The sequence below is a fragment of the Rousettus aegyptiacus genome, unplaced genomic scaffold (assembly GCF_014176215.1).
Source record: "Rousettus aegyptiacus isolate mRouAeg1 unplaced genomic scaffold, mRouAeg1.p scaffold_m13_p_6, whole genome shotgun sequence".
Lineage (NCBI taxonomy): Eukaryota > Metazoa > Chordata > Mammalia > Chiroptera > Pteropodidae > Rousettus > Rousettus aegyptiacus.
In genome coordinates, this window is record NW_023416309.1 from 107,046,482 (window position 1) to 107,067,898 (window position 21,417).

Consider the following 21,417-nt stretch of genomic DNA (forward strand, 5'->3'; position numbering starts at 1 on the left):
TCAAAAACATAAACAGTACACTGTAAATAAAGATAAACTTCTTAATTGACTTTCTGTCTCTTCCTCCCACCTCACTTACCCTTGCTGAGCTAAGGATTAAATTACACTTCTGAATAGGAAAAATTATGTTATTGTGAAAAAGGAACAAAAGATTCCTACAAATAATTTAATTCATGACCAAAATATATTCACTCTGGGTATGTAAAAACTAAAAAAAGTTAATTCAAATGTCTTTTTAAAAAAAAAAAAAAGTTTATAGGAGCACGTTAATAGTAAAGTAACTGAATGAATATAATAGATAAGAACATGAGTCTGACTAATCAGCATAATCTCAACTATCACTTTGCAGGAAAAAAAAAATTGACTTTCCACTGATCACATTTACACAGATGTAAAGAGATGGTGACCAAATCAAAGTGCAAGAAAAGGCAATATTCTATATTAGTCATGCTCTGCTTTAAAATTATACACCTTTCTCAGTATGGTTAGGTTCTAAAAAAATCTACTTTTTCAAGTGACTGTCCTAGTAAACTATAGTTTTATTTTTTTACACTGCATTTAAGTGTCCAAGGTAATAAATAAATAGCTACAAAAACACATCCCAAAAGAAAAGAAGGCCCTGGGTATTCATATGACTATTAGACACTAAAAGACAGCTCTTTAATAAAGTTACACCACCATTTAGCAATGACTAATTCAGAAAATGGAAAGTGATATTTATTAATTTGTCTACAAGGTAAAGATTTTCTTTCAAATGTGTCTGGAATTGTACTCATCATGCAGTACTTAAATTCAGTACTAAAGAATGTAGAAGTGAGATTCTCAGATGAAGAATACAAAAGCCTTGAATCGTGAGGCAAGCGACTGTCACTTAATAAAAAATTAGTACCAACTCAATCACACAGGGAAAAATAACTTAGCTGTGGGTTGTAAAATGCAAGAGGAAACTGTAAGTCAGCTCATTTAGATGAGTCTGAGGACCTCTGAGAGAGACAGGAGTGTGCACAGCAGATACCAAAGCAAGGCAGGGAAGTATCCGCCATACACCTTGCACTATGACTGAGAAAGGAACATTATTTTAAATCGGCTGCCAGAGCCTAAAATCACTGATGTCTTATTAAACAGTAGAGCTAAAAGTTCATTAAGTTTTGCCTATATTAAATAGTTAACTTTTATTAAAGGGTTTGTCATTTTAAAGGAACTCAGTACTAAATTCTTCTTTTGTTGCTGTATCACACTTCCAAAGTATGTGCTTTTGCAAAGTTAATACTTTCATTCATCTGGTTAAAATATATTGTCAACTCTACTATATTTTACCAATATTTCATACATTGGTCTACAGGTACAGTTGACCCTTGAACAACATGAGGTTTGAACAGCGCAGGGCCGCTAACGTGATTTTTTTTTTTTCAATAAATACATAGGCGTATTTTCTCATGATTTTCTTAACATTTTCTTTTCTCTAGCTTAATTTATTATAAGAATACAGTATATAATACATATTAACACATAAAACATGTATTAGTTGACTATTAATGTAATCGGCAAGGTTTCTGTTCAATAGCAGGGTATTAGTAGTTAAGTTTTTGAGGAGTCAGAAGTTATACACGGGTTTTTAACTGCATAGTGGTGGAGGTACAGGCAGGGTTGGTGCCCCTACTCCTCACATTGTTCAAGGATCAACTGTATTTTCTGAGATTACATTAATCTTAACCTTACTTCGACTCTGACAGAGTGAAATTCTGGTTTCTTATTAAAGAGAACTATATATGTATACATTTTGCTGTAAGCAAAAGAAATGTACTTCAAATACCTAAGTTACCTACGTCTAAAATCACTTAACATAGCAAGGTCTCATTTAATTTATTATGATTGATGAGCGCCACCTAGTGGATGTCCCTTGCCGCAAACTTCTATCTGCACTGAGTGAGATTGTCTAATACTGTATTATGCTGTAGCTTTTGAGGATGCCAACATTCATTCAAAGTTTCTTTGAGAAATTAAAAAAAAAGCAAGAAACTTTTGTTTCATATCTCCTTTCTATGTACTACTTATATATTTGTTTTTTATTTAGACTGGGACATTACATTTTTATTAACAAGATGGTATAAACTGAAAGAGGTAACTGTTCGAAATAAAATTACTCTATTACTATTTCTTTAAATCATAAACTTAGAAGCACTATTTTTGAAAGGTAAAAAAGTAAAAATTCAACTTTACATACAGACTAAAGTTCAATACGCTTCAGATATAAACATGCAGTTTCAATTAATTACACATAAGTTTTATTTGAAGAAAAAAAAAACATACAACCATAGTATTTCAATTAAGGAAGTTAGGAAAATCCCATGCTTTTCATGGGTCTTCAAATAATGCACTTTTTAAACCAGTGAAAACAAAGTGAAAAACAAAGAAATTCAGTAAGCGGACTGAGCAACACAAATTCAAAACACTACTCTGTCTTCCTGTGTTCTTTTCCACCAAAGGGTGCTGTTTAGAGTTCCACAACTATTATCTTCTTCCTCTTGTTCTTTAGTGAGTTCAACAAAAACCTAAACAGAAGTGAATAAATAAATACAGTACTCTGTTATCTCAATGCCCTCAATTACCTGACTTTAATGAAACCAGAAACAGTATATGGCTATATCTATTGCATTAACGACTCAAGTATCGAGAAATTCATTGCTCTTAATATATATTAAACAATCTCCATTAATCACATACAAAGATGAATGTTATTTTGGAAGAGTAAGAGATAATTTGGGTTTTGATTAATATATTTAAGTAGCACTAGCATAAAAATCATTTATATTTAAGCAATGCAATTTGATATGCTAATATAAAATAACATTATCATGACCACTTTCTTCACTAAACTGAAAAAAACTGAGCTACTCAACATAAGCAGATCTTGTTTAAAATTGTTTTAAATTTGTTTAAAATTATATGAAGTTTAGCAATATTGTATGACAGTTGTCTCTGGTTCACAAACTCCCTTCTCTCCAATATAAACCTAAACAATTAGATATTGAACACTTTCTTCTATAAAAGAAATTTTTTTAATTTAACTTTATAGTACCTGTTCCAATGTTGCTTGAGAAAAGCTATATTCTTCAATGGCAAATGTATGTTTAGCTATTAAAACATGAAAACAATATTATACTTATTAATATTTTAAAGAAAATAAATGGCAGTAACTAAGTGGCTAACAATTGATTTTTAAAAAACAAAATCTCTGTAATCAACTCATTTAAATGTCATTTTCCTCTCTTTTGTTTCCTTTCTCTTCCCTACATCGACAACTCCTCACGGCCTAAGCACGATAAATTTACTACTTGCTTCATTTCTCCTTTTCCAAGTATCTCCTCTTTACCTCCTCTATCTCCTTCACTTTTTTTCTTTTTATTTCTTTTGATCTCTGCTCTCTATTTCCCACTCCCCAATTCCAACACAGTCTGTTCCTCAGTTCTTAAACTACAATCTGGAATTTGTTCATAGGTCCATATATACCTTTTTATATTTATTTCAGATTCTTTTGCAATCTAATCTAATGCCCAAATTTCTGGATTTTTATTCATTTCTTTAACTTAATTCTCCTTAAGCAGTTCAGGCGCTCTCTTTAATCAAAATGAAAATACCAGGAAATACAGGTTGTTTCATGGTTTCTAAATGCCATAAAATAACCTGTGTCTGAATACTTGCCCCATCCCGGAGCTTACCTCTCCCTACTGCCACCAGCATATCTTTATCCTACCTACCGTTTACTTTAAAAAGGACAAGATTCAATTAAGCTTCTTTAAAGCTTTTAGGAATGCCCACCCTCCTGCACTATGAATCTTCCTCTTCTCTCTCCTGCTGCCATTGGAGTCTTGCCCCCCTTTCTACTTCTGTGGCCCTATGTGAAGAAAGGGTTCAAGAAACTCAATGCTCCCATTTTTGCGCCGACGAGTGAGGGCTAATTAAGCTGAACTGTATCATAGTTGCAAGGTGAAACACTGTGGTGATGTCTATGAAAATAGTAAAAGGTTCACACTACCAAACAGGTGATCTACCAAATCCCTGCAACATCAGTATGTACTTGTACCTTAGATTAAATTAATAAAAGGTTATCTTCCTATTTATTATAGTTTCTATAATAAACTGAGTCCCAACTTCTAAAAGTTTTTAAGTAAAATTCTTTTAGGATTTAAAGTGTAATTTTTTATAAGTAAAATTCTTTTATAACTTGAAAGCTACCTTAGCACGTTTTTCAAATATTTCTTACCTTCTTCCAGCTTAGAAAAAGATTGTGAAAGGGATTGAACATCCTCCTTAGGAATTTTATAAGCCAAAATAGAAGAAAAACTGAAAACATAAATACAGGAAAATTTTTAAATTACTATGTCTAAAGCTAAATTTCAAAAATTTTTTTAAGTTCCAAATTAAATGCCAATAACTTACTTTTGATATTTATTTTTTAAAAATTAATGTTTGACATCTTAAAATGTAACTCATTACTACAGAACTTTAAAAAGTTTAGATACTATCGAATACTCAAAGATCTAACACGGTTACAAGTCTCATTATCAGACTATATTCGTCTAATACCAGTGATAATACAGACTTTTTCTCCTTAAACCTTAATACAATAACAAATTTTTATAATTATGGCTTTACAAAAAATATATAAATTTTTAAAGTCTTTACCTTTCCTGGCGGATTGCATTTGGGAAAATATACTGAATTTCTCTTTGAAGGCGGTCTACTTCTAGGTTTTCTATCCAGTCCTTTAATTTAATTTCCAAAAAGTAACCTTTTCCAAATTTACTCTTCAGATGTTGGACTGTCCCAATACATCTATAGTAATTTTTAAAAGAAAGCTCAGATATAAAATGACTTGATAGTTTTCAAAAAAATATTTCTCATTTAAAGAACAATTTACATAAAATGTTTATGAGAATATTTTAAATTTATAGAACAGTTGCAAATATAATACAAAGTCTCCACATACCCCTCAATCAGTTTCAGTTTTCCTAATATTATCATCTTACATTACCATAGCACATTTGTCAAACTAGGAAACCAACACTGGTGTATTACTATTAAATTTATTTGGATTTCACCAGTTTTTCCACCAAAGCTCTTTCTATGTTTCCAGGTCTGTCCAGGATACTAAATTGCACTTAGTTGTCCTAGCTCCTTAGTCTCCACTGGTCTGTGACAGTTGCCTACTCTTTCCTTCCTTTTCATAACTTTTGAGAGTTTTAAGAATAGGTCAAGTGTTATAGTAGAATGTCTCTAGATTTGAGCAGTCTGATTTTTTTTTCTCATGATTAGACTGGTGTTACAGGTTTTTAAAGAAAATATGACAGAGCTGAAGTACCTTTCTTATCACGTCATAGCAGGTGGTACGATATCCACTTGACATTGTTTGGTTAAGGTACTATCTGTCGGGTTTCTCTGCTGCAAAGTTACTATCAGCTCCCTTCTGTGCATTAGGAGAGACTGGCTAACTCCAGACCATAGTTGAGAAATGGGGGATTAACTTTCCCCTCCTAGAGGGAGTAGATTTGCCTCTTCTCCCACATTTATTTATTCATTTAATCATTTATTTATGAGTATGAACTCATGTATACTTATTTTATACTTTGGGTTATAATATAATACATCAGCTAGAATTTTTAAAAACAACAAATATCATGACTGAAAACAGCATTCCAAGTTGTTGAATAATTAAGGCAATTCCAAATGAAAAGTAGCCAGTCATATTTTGGGAAAAAAATTCATATTTCAGACTAATTCTACAGAGAGCAAACAGTGAAAATTGAAGGAAAACTCTAACATTTAAATTAATATGCATTACTGTAAGTTTTTTAAATGGTGACATTTAAAAACCTCCCCACCCCCCAAATGGCTGGTCAGCCATCTACCTTAACTGCCCAGATACCATGATGGCCACTCGGTCACAGACAGCCTCTGCCTCTTCCATATAATGAGTGGTCAGAATAGCAGCCCGCTTTTTGTTTTTAAATGCAGTTCGAATTGCTCGCCTACAGACATAAAATAAACATGAATGAATCTGAATATTAATAAAAATACCTGTATGCATGTAATAAGTATTTTTAAAAATCCAACTATTTGGGTTAATTAGGTTAATCAAAATGTATCAAATTTCAATTGCTGTAGTTATATTCTGCCTAACTATTCTATTCTATTTTCTCTTATTTTAAAAAACTTGTAAAAGAAATTATATGATTTCAAATGTTTCTATGGGTTAAAAAATGAATTATAAAAACTGACGCCTTTTCATGTTGTAACAAAAATAACCATAGAATCATAGAAAAATCTTAACATGCATCTAAACCAAATTTTACATTTTATGGAAATCTAGGCTCAAAAGTTGGTCGACTAACTAGCACTGTGAATTCCTAATAAGTTCTACAATAAATTCAAGATGATATCATTATGAGAATTATAATCTGTATGTTAAATAACTGGGGAAAAAAACTTTTAAAAACGATTCAGACAGCAGTATTCCTTATTTTAATAATTATCTATTTACTCATTTTTGTTTTGAAACATATAAAATATTATTAATACTGCATGAAAAATATGATAAAGTTTTAAAAGTGTGATTCTCTAGAAATCAAAATATGTAATTTTACTTACAATTTTATTATCTGTGCAGCATTTAAAATCAATATGTATGTATAACTAATACAAAACCATTAGTGGCAACAAAATAAACTCTTCTTTTATTCTAACATATGATGTGGTATAATGTGCCATACTCACCACATGTGCTGCTTGGCTTTCGGGTCCATACCTGTAGACGGTTCGTCTAGCAAAGTAATCTGAGGATTCCCCAGCATACTTAGAGCAAAACACAACTAGATGGACAGAAAACGGGAGGAGGGCTTCAATATAAGGAATATTAAGACAGAATCAGGCATTGAACTATCAATGAAACATGCACGTTTATTTAATAAGAGCACCTTGCGCTTGATTCCTGCAGGTAATTTCTTTACAGTTTTCTGAAGATGTTCTTTCAAATCGAGTGCACTTATTATTCTGCAGAATAAACAACACAAAATGAGACTATTATCACCCACTGTGATCACTGACAATTTTTCTAGAATACTCAGTTGAAGCTTACTATATTAGACCTCCAATTTACATCATTTTAAACAAATTAATATCTTCATTAAAAGGTTCACTTTAAGTTTCATAACAACTATAGGTATATTCATTCTGTAATTAGAAACAGAAATATTGCCTTTTTACTTTCATAGGTATCATAATTCAGTAAGGAATATATGAAAAACGACCATTTTCCATGAAAATTATGATACAAGGAAATGTTTATGAAAATTTTAATATATGAAATGTAACCCTTTCTCCAGGTAACAAAAAATTCTAAATTTTACCGATTTGTGACTTCTTTCACATCACTTGGACTCATTCCTTTCACAGCCCCATAAATTTCAAAATGTTCCTGCAATGTAATATATGACCACAGTGGATTTATCTGAGGACAGTAGCCCATACATTTAATGGAATCGTCATCTTCAGCTGGGTCTGAAGAATAATCTCCTAGAAATACCTAAAGAAATACAAACCAGTTTCAAACAACTATTTTTGCTTAATTTACATTGTAAAGAGAGTGGCAAGTGAATTAATTCAAACTCCTTCCTAGAACTAGAGTAATATCAGGTCAGATTTTTACTCCTTTTTTTTTTGAGGAAGAAAAAACATCTATCTAAATCAGAGTTCAGTGGCATGGCCAAGAAGGGTAACCGGGAATGCAGCACTGACTGGGAAAGCAAGCCCCGATTTTAACTGGGATGATCGGGGGGCCCCACTGGAAGGTGATATTTGAGCTAGGGAAGTAAGCGGATTTGCTCATCTGGATATCTACAGGGTAAGGAATAGCCAACATTAGGAATAGCTGAGGCAAAAACCCAAAGGAAAGAGTGTGCCTGGCATTTTCCAGGAAAGCAATTAGCCAGTGTGGCTGGTGTGAAGTGAGCGAAGGGGAGAGGAGCAGGAGACAGCCTCAGAGCAGTTTTGTGACGTTTCCAAAAGTAGTGAATGATATTCTTACAATCAAGACCTAGCTGGTGGCAGGGTCAAGACAAGATCCTGTATCTCCTAAAGTTAATACTACTGTCTTCTGTTCAGCTGGCGGACAAATCACCCGTGCGCGTAATAATTATAAAAGCAGAAATACTGTGCATGTGTCTGTATGTATGTTATGAAAATTTTCTATGTATGTTATTTTCACAGGTACAGATCTTTTTGTGTAAAAGATCACAATTTTTATACAAAAAAATTATGAGAAACATAAAATTTAAGCATCAAAATCCTAACATGTCATTAAAAAATTTATTTTAATTCAAATTACGCATCACAGTCAACATGTCCCCCACCCTTGCGCATCATACCTGGCCTGAAGTCGGTTCAATGTCCCCAATGAGAATATTAATAACTGTGCTCTTGCCTGCGCCATTTGGGCCCAACAGTCCCAAGATCTCTCCTAAAGGAATTGAAAGAAAAATCATGTGTAAATCAAATAAAAATAAAAATTACTCTTCTGGAAATGTTACTTAAGAAAAAAATAACCAAATACCAGCCTTTTTTCACACAGAAAGAGATGTATTTAGTTGCCACTTTCTTTATTTTTCTTGTAGGAAGAAAATCTTTCTTGTCTTCATATTCTTTATGCAAATTGCTGACCATGATGGCTGGTTTCTAACAAGGATTTAAAAAGAGACTTATAAATATCATGAAATGACAGGCTGTACACAACTCATGTCCATAACATAAAAATTACATTTCCTAATAAAGGGTATTGTATAAACATCCACTTATTTATTTATAAGGACTGAAATAAAGACTTATTCAAAAGTAAGTGGACAAAAATATTTTCTAAAAGACTTTTTTCAGATTGATTCGTATGAAAAGAAACTATTTTTCAGATTAATCCCTACGCGTGGGGAACTGATCACCGCACATTTAACACGACTTAGCAATAAAGGCTAACTCACCTCCTCACAACACTGGCAACTCATCAGCTCCCTGACCTTCAGTCTCTCAGCTTTGACATCTTCATCTTCATCCTCATTGTTTGGTGGTTCTGGAAACTTCCTACTTCGGGACTTTGTTGAAAGGGTCCTAAATATAGGATGATAGTAGATTTTCAAATAATTAAAATAGTAAGAAATTCAAGCACTACATAGAGAAAAGACTGAAAAAGTATACCAACATGAGATCTGTGTTTATATCTGGAAGATGGAATTTAAAAGCTATATTTCATTCACTAACACCACTTAGATCTTACCTAAATTCATTCATTTATTCAACAATATTATTTATGACCAGTATGTGCCACACACGACTTTACACAAAGATAAAAAGATTTAAAAAAAGAAGAAACCATGGTCTCCTCTCTCAAAGCATTTCAGGAGATGGAAAGGGCTGACATCAGAACCCACAAAAACACCAGGCTCAACCCTGCTTAGCTTCCGAGATCAGATGGGATCAGGCACGTTCAGGGTAGCGTGGCCGTAGACAGGATTCAGTTTTAAATGTGGTTTATGAGTTCTGATGTCTATTACTTTGTTTTAAATGAAAGAAAGGTGACCCCCTCCCAAAAGAAAAAGATCCTGTTAAGATCCACTAAGCGAAAGACATAAAAAGAGAAAATTAACTGAGCAACATCCTTAGGTAGAGAGAATAAATAAAGATGTAATAATAGGAGGGGCATCTCTTGCTAATTCTTCTTAAATTTAAAATGCACTGTGAAAAGAAAATGCATAGACTTGGAAAAAATATTTTCAAATTGTATAATCTATCTGATAAGAGACTTGTATCCAGAATATATAAAGAACACTTATAAGTCAAGAATATAAAGACACCCAATTTTGTCTCACTTTTTCTCCATCCCTCTCATTTCCTGCCTCTGAGAGGAGACTACTATGCTCTGTCTGTGGAGTGTTACCCCTTTTCTAACTGTTGACTACAACTTTGGCATGTGTGTTAAACTCCTTCTACACTTTCTGCCAAAGAACCCTCTTCTCTCAGTTCAGGGCTTGGTCTCCTCCAGCACTCTTTAGGTCACTTAGTAGCCATCTGGGTTACCAGATCGACTATTTTAGTATCATGGTGCTTGTGTTCAAGTAACCCTTATTTTACTTAATAACAATGGCCCCGAAGCACAGAATAGTGATGCTGGCAATATGACTACAACAAAGAAAAGCAATAAAGGGCTTCCCTTAAGTGAAAAGATATGTATGTATAGCGAGAAAAAAAAAGTATACACAGAGTTTGGTACCATCTGTGATTTCAGGCATCCACTGAGGGATTCTAGGAGGTAAACCCGGCAGTTAATAGAATAGTGCAACCTCTTTAGAAAAGTCTGACAATTCTTCGAAAGGTTAAACAGAGTTACCATGTGGCCCATCAATTCTCCTAGGTATCTACCCAAGAGAAATGAAAATATGTGTCCACACAAATACCTGTAAACAAATATTCACAGCAGCATTATTGTAATAGCCAAAAAGTGGAAACAAAAAATATCCATCAACTGATGAATGGATAAGTAGTGTGGTATATTCATTCAAACAATGGAATATTACTCAGCAAAAAAAAAAAAAAAAGTAATGAAGTACTTCTATACGCTTCAACATGGAAGCACCTTTGAAACCTGCTAGGTAAAAGAAGCCAGAAAAAAAAAGACCATATAAGTATAATTCCACTTATGTAAATGTTCAAAATTGGCCAGTGCATTATTTGGAGACAGAAAGTAGATCAGTGGTTATTATAGGGATGGAGGTAAGGGGGAGGGATGGGGAAGTAACTAACTACTAATGGGTACAAGGTTTCTTTTGGGGGCGATGAAGATGATCTAGAATTAGATTACGGTAATAGTTGCACAACTCTTTTCCAGAGTAGAACTCTGGACTACCAAAAAAATATTAAACATAATAAAAAATTAACTGACCTGAAAAAGGGATCCTTTCTTATTGATCGGCCTCCGTATTTTTTCTCATAGTACTGTAAGAGGAAAATCCACAGTACACACTGCAGGTAAGGCTAAAAGAAGAACACGTAACAGCTTGTGACTGAGTATTTTTTCTATATCAACAGAACAAAGACCACGTATGTACATTTCCTTATCAACACCAAAAAAATTAATCACATCTTTCTGCATGTCACATCAGTTAAGAATACATTTTAATACAAACCAAGGTAGATTTTTAGTAAAATAATCCTTCACATACTTATCTACCTCTGTACAGTCCATTGGTTATCAGCTTCATAAAATATAATAAGAGAAAAAAAATGGTTTGTTTTTGAATTGAAGGAAGCTAGAATTATAAATATAATTAATAATATAAAAAAGCCAAGAATATTAAAATGGACATTTAATATTCAGTAAATGAAAGGTATTACCACCAAAATGCACATTAGCTAGCATTAACTACACACTTGACTTTTATGCACCTTCATTTTTAAGCAATAGAATACGAACTAAAGAGTTAAAATCGTACAAACTTCTTAAGGTAACATGTTAACACAGAAATATGTTTGTTATTTCTTACCGATATAACAGCCACCAAAAGCCTATCCCATGGGTCATAGGTATCCTTATTTTTTCTAATATTCTTCCAAGACACCTAAAACAAAATTTTTTGAAAATTTATGTTGCTGTGATATCATGAAATAATTATATTTGGTCTGTGACCCGGGTTCCTGGCACACAACTTCTAACATCCTTAGAATTTCCTGAGTGACAGAGGTGATAAGAGCATCGTCTATGAATTAAAATGAGCCCTTTTAACAAAACGATTGGAACTTCAGCACCATCCCTCCAATGACCATGAGGGAGGGGGCAGGGGTTTAGCCATTAAATCAGCATGCCTAGTAATGGAACCGCCATGAAAACCGTAAAGACAAGGTTTGGAGAGCTTCCAAGGTGATGAACGCATCCTCACGCTGGGAGGGTGGCACACTCCAGTCTCCACAGGGACAGAAGCTCCAGCACTTGGGACCCTTCTGGACCTTGCCCTATTCTCTCTTAACCTGGCTGTTCACTCGTCTATCTATTATAACAAGCTGATAATAGGAAATGAAATATTTCCCTGAGTTCCATAAGCCATGGTAGCAACTAACTGAACCTGAGAAGGGGTCAGTGGAACCCTGGATTTGCAGCCGAGTCAGACAGAAGTATAAGTAGCCTGGGAACCCACTACTTGCCATTGGCGTCTGAAGGGGGGTGGGGCAGTCTTGTGAGACTGAGCCCTTAAACTGTGAGGTCTGCGCTAACTGTAAATAGACAGATTACTGTATGTGAGAGAAAACTCACACACTTGGTATCAGAAGTATTGTGAGCTGCAATGTGTAGAAATATTTGGATTAAAATGAAAAAAAAAAAAAGCATTCTGTTCAGCAAACATGCATTCTGTATTGAAAAGTAAGCTACTAATATCAACAGCTATGATTTTTATTTCAATTCTTCCCTATCCCAAAATATTTCCATCTGGGGAGATAATATAAATGAAACATATTCAATTGAAACAAACAAAGGGGGGCGGGATAAAGAGGTTAGTGAATAGAACTAATGAGCAATCATCCCATGTCAATAATTCATCACTGAATTTTTTTTTAATCACATGGAAATTTTCTTTCAATTATCCAGGCTCAGTAAAACTAACCTGTTTTATTTTTTCTCTGGAAAAAAACACTGTACACTGTATTTTTCTCTCATTTCTTTATAGTACAATACATCACTTAATCCTTGAAAAACTCCCTCAAATACTAACTCAAGTCATATTGTACTTATAATTCATGAACATGTATCATTTGGGGCATCAAAGAACAGTCCTACTTTGAGACTTTAAAGTTTAAAAACCAAAAAAAGATTCCACGGTAATTTTAAACTGCTGCAATAAAATTATTTAAATCAAGTAGTAGCAGCTAACACAATGGTTTTTTTTTTTTTTTTACTATTTTCCGTATAAGAACTAAAATCTCAAAGACTAGACACTATTTGTGCTTTTTAAATATTAAAACATCTAACAGACCTACCTTTATGAAACAAATCAGACAACCTAGAAGTGGATAGATCGGAATGGCTATGCAAAAGGTATAATGAAGAAGAGCTGTAACTGTATATTCCATAAAGTAAGTTACTTCGGTGATTGCAATGCAAGCCAATGCTGTCTAAAGGGGGAAAAAAGAGAGAAAACAAATGAAAAAGTGTTAGAAATTTTATACTCAGCATTAACTAAGTTTTCAATCCTTAGTACAGCATGGAACCAGATGTGAGACTTAGCCAGGAAGCGCCAGTACATTGGTACCAGCTGTTTTTAGCTGGCGCCCATGCCATGCAGTTGGTGAAAGCTTCAATATCATCCCTTCATGGAATGGAGGATGCAGAGACAAATACACAGACAATGAGATGCTGCCAGCTATCTACTTAAGTTCTGCGCTTAGGAAAGACACAGTAACATTTTTGAGTGTAATCCTGAAAGAGTTCAGGACTCTCTTAAAAGTATAACCACGAACTTCAAATGAGTTGCGATGAAAAGTTAGCATGAGATAATAAAAAATGTGACTTACCACAGAATAGATAAATGACCAAAATTCTTTGGTATTTAAAATTTTTTTAAAAGTGAAAGAAGTAATATAAGTAAACAGAATAACTGATGGAACATAACCAATAAGACAAAACACCTGTAAAACAAAAAAGTGTAATTTTATTTAAGAATATGAATAACTAGCAATACATAGATATAAAACACCAGACATATTGAAATACTAAGAAATAATTATTCTTCAAATTTTATTGCTCAACAAATCACTCCCCAAACTGAAATTGTGATAGGAGTTACTGTGGACATTTCACCTAAATCAATAAAACTCATACTTTTAACTAATTAACACAATCCTGAATAATTTGTGTAAACTGTACACTATTTGCAGTTCTTTTCTCTGCCAAGTAAAATGCTATCTCTTGTTATTTTATTATAAAAACAAGTATAACTGGTTACCACTTTATCAACTGTTAGCTACCATTTTAATATATAACATTTAATGCACTTTGTAATTTTTAAGGAAAGTATTGCTTTATAAGACAGAAATTAATATGTAAGGTCAGTATGATCTCTGGAAAAATAGAGTTTACTTTCAGCAATCCCAACCTCACCTAGCTCTGTTTTCCTTTTCCCTCAGATGACTCATTCATATGAAAGTGTCTGGTAACAGTTATTTACATGTGAACACAAATGCAAATCATACTGTTTCTTAATATTTTAACCTATATTTTAAATTATGGAATAAAAGAGCTGCTTCTTTGTGAAATTATATTTAGGCATGGAGAGAGACAGAGAAGACATTTTAAGAAAGCTCTGCTTAAGTATTCCTGATTACACACAAGCAGGTAGCCTACATGAAAGGTCACCTCGGTGACAAAGAATTATTTTATAATGGTAGTAAGTTATTGTTTTTAAAAATTGCTTATAGTAATACAAATTGCATTGGTTACAGGTGTCATGAAATAATTAAATAGAATCTGGTTCTACTGTCTGTAAAAAATACTAATATCCAAATTACTCAACCAGCCAATTGTCAAATTTATTAAGACTTCATTTTTTTAAGTGGCATTTTATTTATAAATGGTACAACTGAGGTTAACTTACCACAGAAAGGAATTTTACAGCATAAAAATATAGTCCATAGTGAAATGCAAATAAACTTCCTAGCATCAAAATAAGAACAACGAAAAATAAGGGGATATCAACAATAGCTTGTCCGATCCAATATGCAGAGGGCAAAAGACCTGAAAGTTTAAGTTGAGTGTAAGCTTTGATCTAAAAAAAAGGGGGGAAAGGGAAATTAATTATAATTTTAAACATTTTGCAAACAAAAAAAACTCTAGCTAATTATTGTAGAACTCTTAATTTTATATCAACGAAACACTACGTCTATATTCTAGTTCTATAGGTAATAAAAGCCCTCCTTACAGCTAAATATAAATTCCAGTTAGCCTTTAATTTTGATCATTATTTCTGAAATGTAGCAATTTAAGTAAAGTTTCTCAGAATCATATTACAGCAGTGCTGCTAAGAAACACAAAACTAAAATAGAAGGAAAGGTGTCACTGGGGTTATGGCTGTACAACAGTAATTCTATAACGCAGTAGTCAAAACATGATTGTGTGTGAAAATCTGTGGAAACAGAAAAATATGTTTTAAACAGGAAAAGGACTCTTACTTTTAAAAACTAACCTTTCACAAAAACTTATAAACTGCCAAGTACCCTCTGGATTTACATAGGGCTTTCAGCTTAAGCATGAAACTTTGTCCAGATAATGCACTTAAAAGCTTCATACACTCTAGTATAGTACATAAATGTAAGTTGTTCATGCTACCACAAGGGAACAGCATATTCATGAATACTAAGAATAACTTAAATGATAGTATTCATCTAAATCTCTAATACTCTTATTACTTCATTTGAAATTTTTAAAATCTTTTACAAATCCAAATTCCTAACAATTTTATTCAGTTAATTTCTGTCATCTACAAAAACATCACTCCTAATAACTAAAAGTATTATATAAAAGAACTAGCCACAGAGTAAGGTAAGGGAAACATGGAAAATAATGTTTAGTTAAGGAAAAGAGGAGAAATGATAAACAATGGATAATTTTTATGTTCAATGAATTATAAGAACAAAAATCAAAATTCCAACATAAGTATAAAAACATAAACCAAGTCAAATGCAATTATTTTCAATAATTCAACTGAATGCTTTTGTAATTTGTAATTGTTGATGTGAATGTATACCTACTCTGGAAAACAGCTTGTCAGTTTTTTATAAAGTTAAACACGCCATCACCGTACAACATAGCCTTTACTTTTGAGCATTTATCCCAGAAAAATAAAAACTTACATTCACGCAAAAATTTGTATGCAAACGTTCATAGCGGCTTTATTCATAATAGTCCAAAAATGGAAACAATCCAGACCCACACCATGGAATACTACCCGGCAATGAAAGGAAGGAACGCTGATACACGCAAACTGGATGGCCCTTTAGGGAATCACGCTGAGTGAGAAAAGCCAATCCCAAAAGGAAATATGCTGTGATTTCATTTACACATTCTTGAAATATCTCAATTATAGGAATGGAGAATAGATTAGTGGTTGCCAGAGGTCAGGGAGGGGGCGGACGGGGGTGTGGGCTTGGAAAGGCAACAGAAGGGGTCTTTGTGGTGGCGGTACTGCTCTGTATCCTGATGCATCAATGCCAATATCCTGGCTGTGCGATTGTACTAGAATTTTGCAAGATGTCATATTGAGGTAAAGTGGATATGGGTACATAGGATCTTAATGTATTATTTCTTACAGCCTAACATGAATCTACAATTACCTCAAAATAAAAATTTGAATTAAAAAACATTTAAGTTGAAACAAAATGAGAAAAATGCAACTGTCCAGTAAGCTTTATCTTTGAGGAGTGGAGATTATAGATGATTTTCATTTTCTTTATACTTTCCTGTATTTTCTAAATTAGTAAAATATATAACAGAAAAATTGAATATATTTTTAAAATATCTCCTGAAACTTATGTATTACTTTTACCTGAGGCTTAACCTCATTATTAATCACAACTGTATAAATTAATTTAGATAAACTTGCTTCCAGTGAACTAAGAAAAGAGATGAAGAGAAGTCATACAGACAATCTTAGGCTAGGGAAATTGTGGAAGGCTTTGAACTGCCAAAAGATCACCATCTGCCTGGCTGGAGGACATCAAAAAGAGAAAGGAGCAGAAAAGAAGGTGAAAAAATACTAAAAAAATCCTCTGTTCAATAAAAAGAATAAACACTAATACATGCAAATTGGATGACTCTCCAGGGAATCATGCTGAGTGAGAAAAGCCAACCCCAAAAGAAAATATGCTATGATTTTTTTTTATCACATAGCAATTTTTCCTAGGCTCAGGTGATGACCATCATTCATTTAACATCAATTAAGGTTCTTACACAATACATTCTGTTAAAGGTTAAAGGGGAGAGGCAGTTTAATGAACCAGTTAAGAACAAAAGGGTCACAGTCAGGTGCCAGATCTTACTTAAACAAGAGGAGTCAACCTAGCTGGACACATTACATGAACACTCCCATCCTCCATTTTCTGACCTACACAGTGGGTAACTAACATAAAATTTACCTCACAATGTTGTAAGGATTAAAGGATGTAACTTTTAAATCACATGGCAAGGATTTGAGTGACAAATGACAGTTATTACCATTAAGAAATTATAATAAATGTATTTACCCTCCATTTGCTTACTTCTGAAATAATAATTATACATAAGTCTCAAACTCATGCAAAATAGGTTATTGTTTGAATGACATTTCTTATTGACAATCTATACCTATAATTTTTTTAACTGTGTTATTACCTTATGATTCTCCGCATTTTCCATGGCGAAGTAAGGTGGCATTGCACTAACAATGATTCCAAGTAAAGCTGCTTGAAAATATAGCTCAATTTTAAAAACTATGTCTGTAATTTCCTGAAAGACAATCACAGAATAAGAAACAGAGCTGAGAAGCACTTTATATCATCTTAGTACCTTCTAAAAGACTATGAAAAACTCTGAAGAAACACGTTAGAACAATTACCTCAGTCACAGTCTATAAGAAAAAACAGGTGCCAGAGTTAATAGACAGTGAATTACAATATCAGCTTTGCTACCTATTAAATAGCTATATGATCCTGAGCAAAGCACTCTACTTCCATTTTCTTATCTTCAACACAGAATATGGCATATAAATTATTAAACTTCACCATTTAATTAAAAATTATAACTGCATGAAAAGCAGTTAACATATTGACCAGCGGTCCCATGCAATAAGCGCGACCATCTCAAAATGCCCTTTCATGCCTTCATTGGTTGCCTGGACTCTAAGGCAGCAGGAACCTTGGGGCCCTACTTCTCTGCAATGGGATGAGCTGTACCTAGCTCAATTTCCTAGGGAATCCAGAGCTGCTTCACCCCAGCAGGGGAGACTATAACTTCCACAGGCTCCCAAGGTCCCTAACTGTCCGATGGGTCCAAGTACAGAGAGTAACCCTTTCCAGGCAACTTCATAAACAGCTGGTGCCCCAAATGCAAACTACCCAAAACCAAGTGTACTGTATTACCTGCTGCACTGCATGGGCATATCAGAAGATACATTCATGGGGCAGGGAAAGCACTCTGGACTAGAGCAGAACCTGCGCCATGTCTAGTAGACACCTGGCCCTGGCACGTCCCGCCACAAGATGACGTGGGAACAGAGGGCTGCCTGCATTTTTACAAATAAAGCTAATTCCTTAATTCATGCCATACAGCACTGCAGAATTTTTCCCAAACTCTGGTACATTACAATGACTAAAACCAACAAATATGTAAGCTAAGTAGTACAAGAAATGGAGATTAATGAGACTACAGTTGGATTCAATCACACAGAATCTGATAAAAAAAAAAAGGAACATTAATAAGATCAGAGTTATGAATAATGAGCTTTAAAAAGTCTCATTTCTTTCCCTCTGGTTTTAAAAAAAATAATATGATTTTATGTCAGTATAAGATGCAAGATCTATTGTAATAGTTATGGATAAATAACAAATGTAGTAACATTTTAAAAACATGTGTGGGAATTACACATTTTGAACTGTGAAGCTAGAGAAGGAAACAAGATTGCAGAGGGGTACACTATGAATTTCAAATGTATATTTAAAGTTTAAAAATATTTCTTAAAGTATGACAAAATATTAACATTTAAAACCTTTGAATAGTAGATACGTAGTTATATTCTGTAGGCTTGAAACATTCCACAATTAAAAAAATCAGAAAAGATGGTCAACAACTTTGAGGATTTCCATACACCTATGCACTGTTGACTCAAATATTTATTTCCTTTCCAGAAATCTCTCCAGATTCATACATTCAAATGCCTACTCCATTTGCACCAGATACAAATGCCGCAACTCAGCATGCTTAAAACTGAAATCAGTTTTCTCCACTGCAGCAAGTCTCTCTTCTGCCTATATTCTCAAAATTAGTGAATACTACTATGCACCACATTACCCGAAACTGTAAGAAATGATTCCTTTCTTCTTCTCACTTCACAAATGCAACAGTGATAAAGTATGTCACATATTTCTTTAACATCCTTTTCCCTCTGACACTATTATTACTGCTCCTGCATTAATTCAGACACTTGTCATCTCCTCTCATATAATCTATTTATTAAAATAGGTTACTAATATGATTTCTTTAAATTTCTTTCCACCACAGTTCTCACAGAAATCCCTTCCCACCTCAGTGCCAGAGATCTTTTTAAAATGCAAATTTAATATTACTTTGTCCTCATGTCTAGGTATAGGTGTAATGAACAGAGTACTAAATTAATCTTCTATGTGATTTCCATCGGAGGATGGCAAAAGATTACAGCAAACTAAAAAAGTTTTGGGTGTAGATTGTATAGTCATAGAGACAGAAAGTAGATTAGTGGTGAGCTGGGGATGAAGGTGGGCAGTGATCAACTAATAGGTACAGGGTTTCTGGGGAAGGGATGGAATATAAACTGATCATGGTAATGGCTGCGGAACCCTATGAATGAGCACAATAAAATCCGTTGACTTGTACATTGTAAATGGGTGAATTAGACGGTGTGTGACTAAATCTCAAAAGAGCTGTTAAAAAGCAGTGCAGCAATAGAAAATAAAAAAATGATATTGTAGAAATATATTTGCCCGTTTACTTTTCAGTATACCAAAAAAACCTCATGAAGATTGAGAGAAAAATGTTGATTATTTTTCTGGAGACTTAAGTCAATTTTCATTATTTATAATCCCATAGTCCTACCAAGAGGAAAAATAATTGTCTGGGTGACTTGCCAGGTTTTTTCAATGCCCCAGAATCCAGATTTCAGATGAACAATATTCATTTTTAAATTATCTTAATTTTTCTATGATTAAAATGAAAAATACTTATGCTTTACAAAAGTATCAATACTAAGACAGAACCTCCTTGATCCTGAAGCAAACTAATACTGAGGATTCCTAAACCCAAAAGCAAACCATCCTCAACTCAAGTTCTAAGATTAGATATCTTAAAGATGAATCTCTTCAGATTTCATTTGTTATTACCACTTGGCTTTTCATACTTACTATACACACAAACATATATATTTTAAGCTTGCTTACTTGAAAGAATGGGGTATTCCAGACCTTGATGCTTCCAGTCACATTTGAATGGTAAAGATAATAGTTGCTAATGATATTCATCAATACAGGTAAAGAATAAACCATAGTACTGTTGAAAACAACTGTAAAAACATAGTCCTACAATTTAAAAGAGAGAAATGACATATTATATGTAAATATAAATGGAGATACTGTTCCTATGCACCAAGCTTTTCTCACCAACTAAGCTCATTGTCACTAACTGTACTGAAAGCTGGTCAACAGATCATAGAAATAATACTCAATGATAAAGACAAACAGGTTTGGAATCTACAGATATTTTGATATTTTAAACAAAAACATAACATAAAATTAAATTCCTTGTAGCTTTATAGGTCATCCACCAGAGCATAAAATATATCATAAAATAAACTCAACTTCTACTTTCAAAAGTAAATTCTATTTTCCAACTAATGAGGCCAAATCATATGATCAATTTTAGAGGAAATATCTTAATCTTTTACATTTGTTTATATCCATTACTCTTACCTTTTCTGAATGCATCACATTTAAAGCTGCGCTATGGGGAGCAGCAGATACATAGTCGCTGTCATTAAACATCGTCACCATTATGTTCTGGTTTGTGAAAAAGCTAATGAGATCACTGATATCTGAGTCTGGTATTAGAAAATAAGCAAATAATAAAGAATCAGATTAAATGAGAGACAGGCACAGGCTTTTAATAACATTAGAAAGAGCTCCCTCTTTTGAAAGAAAGTATCTTATCTTCATTAGCTAAGATGTGATTAAGAACGTGGGTTCTGGAGCCAGGCAGCCTGGATTCAAACCCAAGTCAACACGTACACAGGCCTTAGAACAGACCCTGACACAGTAACTACAAATGTTAGCTGCTGCCACTGCTACTATTACTCGCACTGAAATTTTATTGATAATACATGAAATCTGGTGAAATAGTGAGAATAAAAATTTATCTCACAATTTTAAGTAACAAGCTAACCTGTGGGCTCAGAAAGGTAGAAGCCAGGGTGTAAAGAGAGGTAGCATCACTCCTTAAAGGATTTCCGTGTGCTTTGACTAGATAAGGTTGACAAACATGATTGCCTTAACTACCTTAAAACATTAAAACACATAATCAGGTCTCCAACTACATTCTCTAAATGCCTGGGCCAA

The 21,417-nt window shown here is 33.5% G+C and overlaps 1 protein-coding gene across 4 annotated transcripts in view; it reads right to left on the minus strand.

Moving 5' to 3' along the window:
• Positions 1 to 695: 695 nt before the first annotated feature.
• ABCA5 (ATP binding cassette subfamily A member 5) overlaps positions 696 to 21,417 on the minus strand; it is a 54,049-nt gene continuing 33,327 nt past the window's right edge. For all 4 annotated transcript variants that reach the window (XM_016143642.2, XM_016143640.2, XM_036223537.1 and 1 more), the window contains 19 exons: positions 20,776 to 20,903; positions 20,248 to 20,385; positions 17,453 to 17,566; positions 14,682 to 14,852; positions 13,603 to 13,716; positions 13,069 to 13,203; positions 11,583 to 11,657; positions 10,982 to 11,073; positions 9,027 to 9,153; positions 8,613 to 8,730; positions 8,424 to 8,515; positions 7,407 to 7,582; positions 6,975 to 7,050; positions 6,775 to 6,869; positions 5,910 to 6,029; positions 4,687 to 4,836; positions 4,265 to 4,344; positions 3,080 to 3,135; positions 696 to 2,552 (listed from right to left, as the gene is read on the minus strand). In XM_016143642.2, coding sequence (XP_015999128.2) covers positions 2,445 to 2,552; positions 3,080 to 3,135; positions 4,265 to 4,344; positions 4,687 to 4,836; positions 5,910 to 6,029; positions 6,775 to 6,869; positions 6,975 to 7,050; positions 7,407 to 7,582; positions 8,424 to 8,515; positions 8,613 to 8,730; positions 9,027 to 9,153; positions 10,982 to 11,073; positions 11,583 to 11,657; positions 13,069 to 13,203; positions 13,603 to 13,716; positions 14,682 to 14,852; positions 17,453 to 17,566; positions 20,248 to 20,385; positions 20,776 to 20,903 — 2,165 coding nt within the window. In that variant the 3' untranslated portion in view covers positions 696 to 2,444. The remainder of the gene's footprint in view (positions 2,553 to 3,079; positions 3,136 to 4,264; positions 4,345 to 4,686; positions 4,837 to 5,909; positions 6,030 to 6,774; positions 6,870 to 6,974; positions 7,051 to 7,406; positions 7,583 to 8,423; positions 8,516 to 8,612; positions 8,731 to 9,026; positions 9,154 to 10,981; positions 11,074 to 11,582; positions 11,658 to 13,068; positions 13,204 to 13,602; positions 13,717 to 14,681; positions 14,853 to 17,452; positions 17,567 to 20,247; positions 20,386 to 20,775; positions 20,904 to 21,417) is intronic.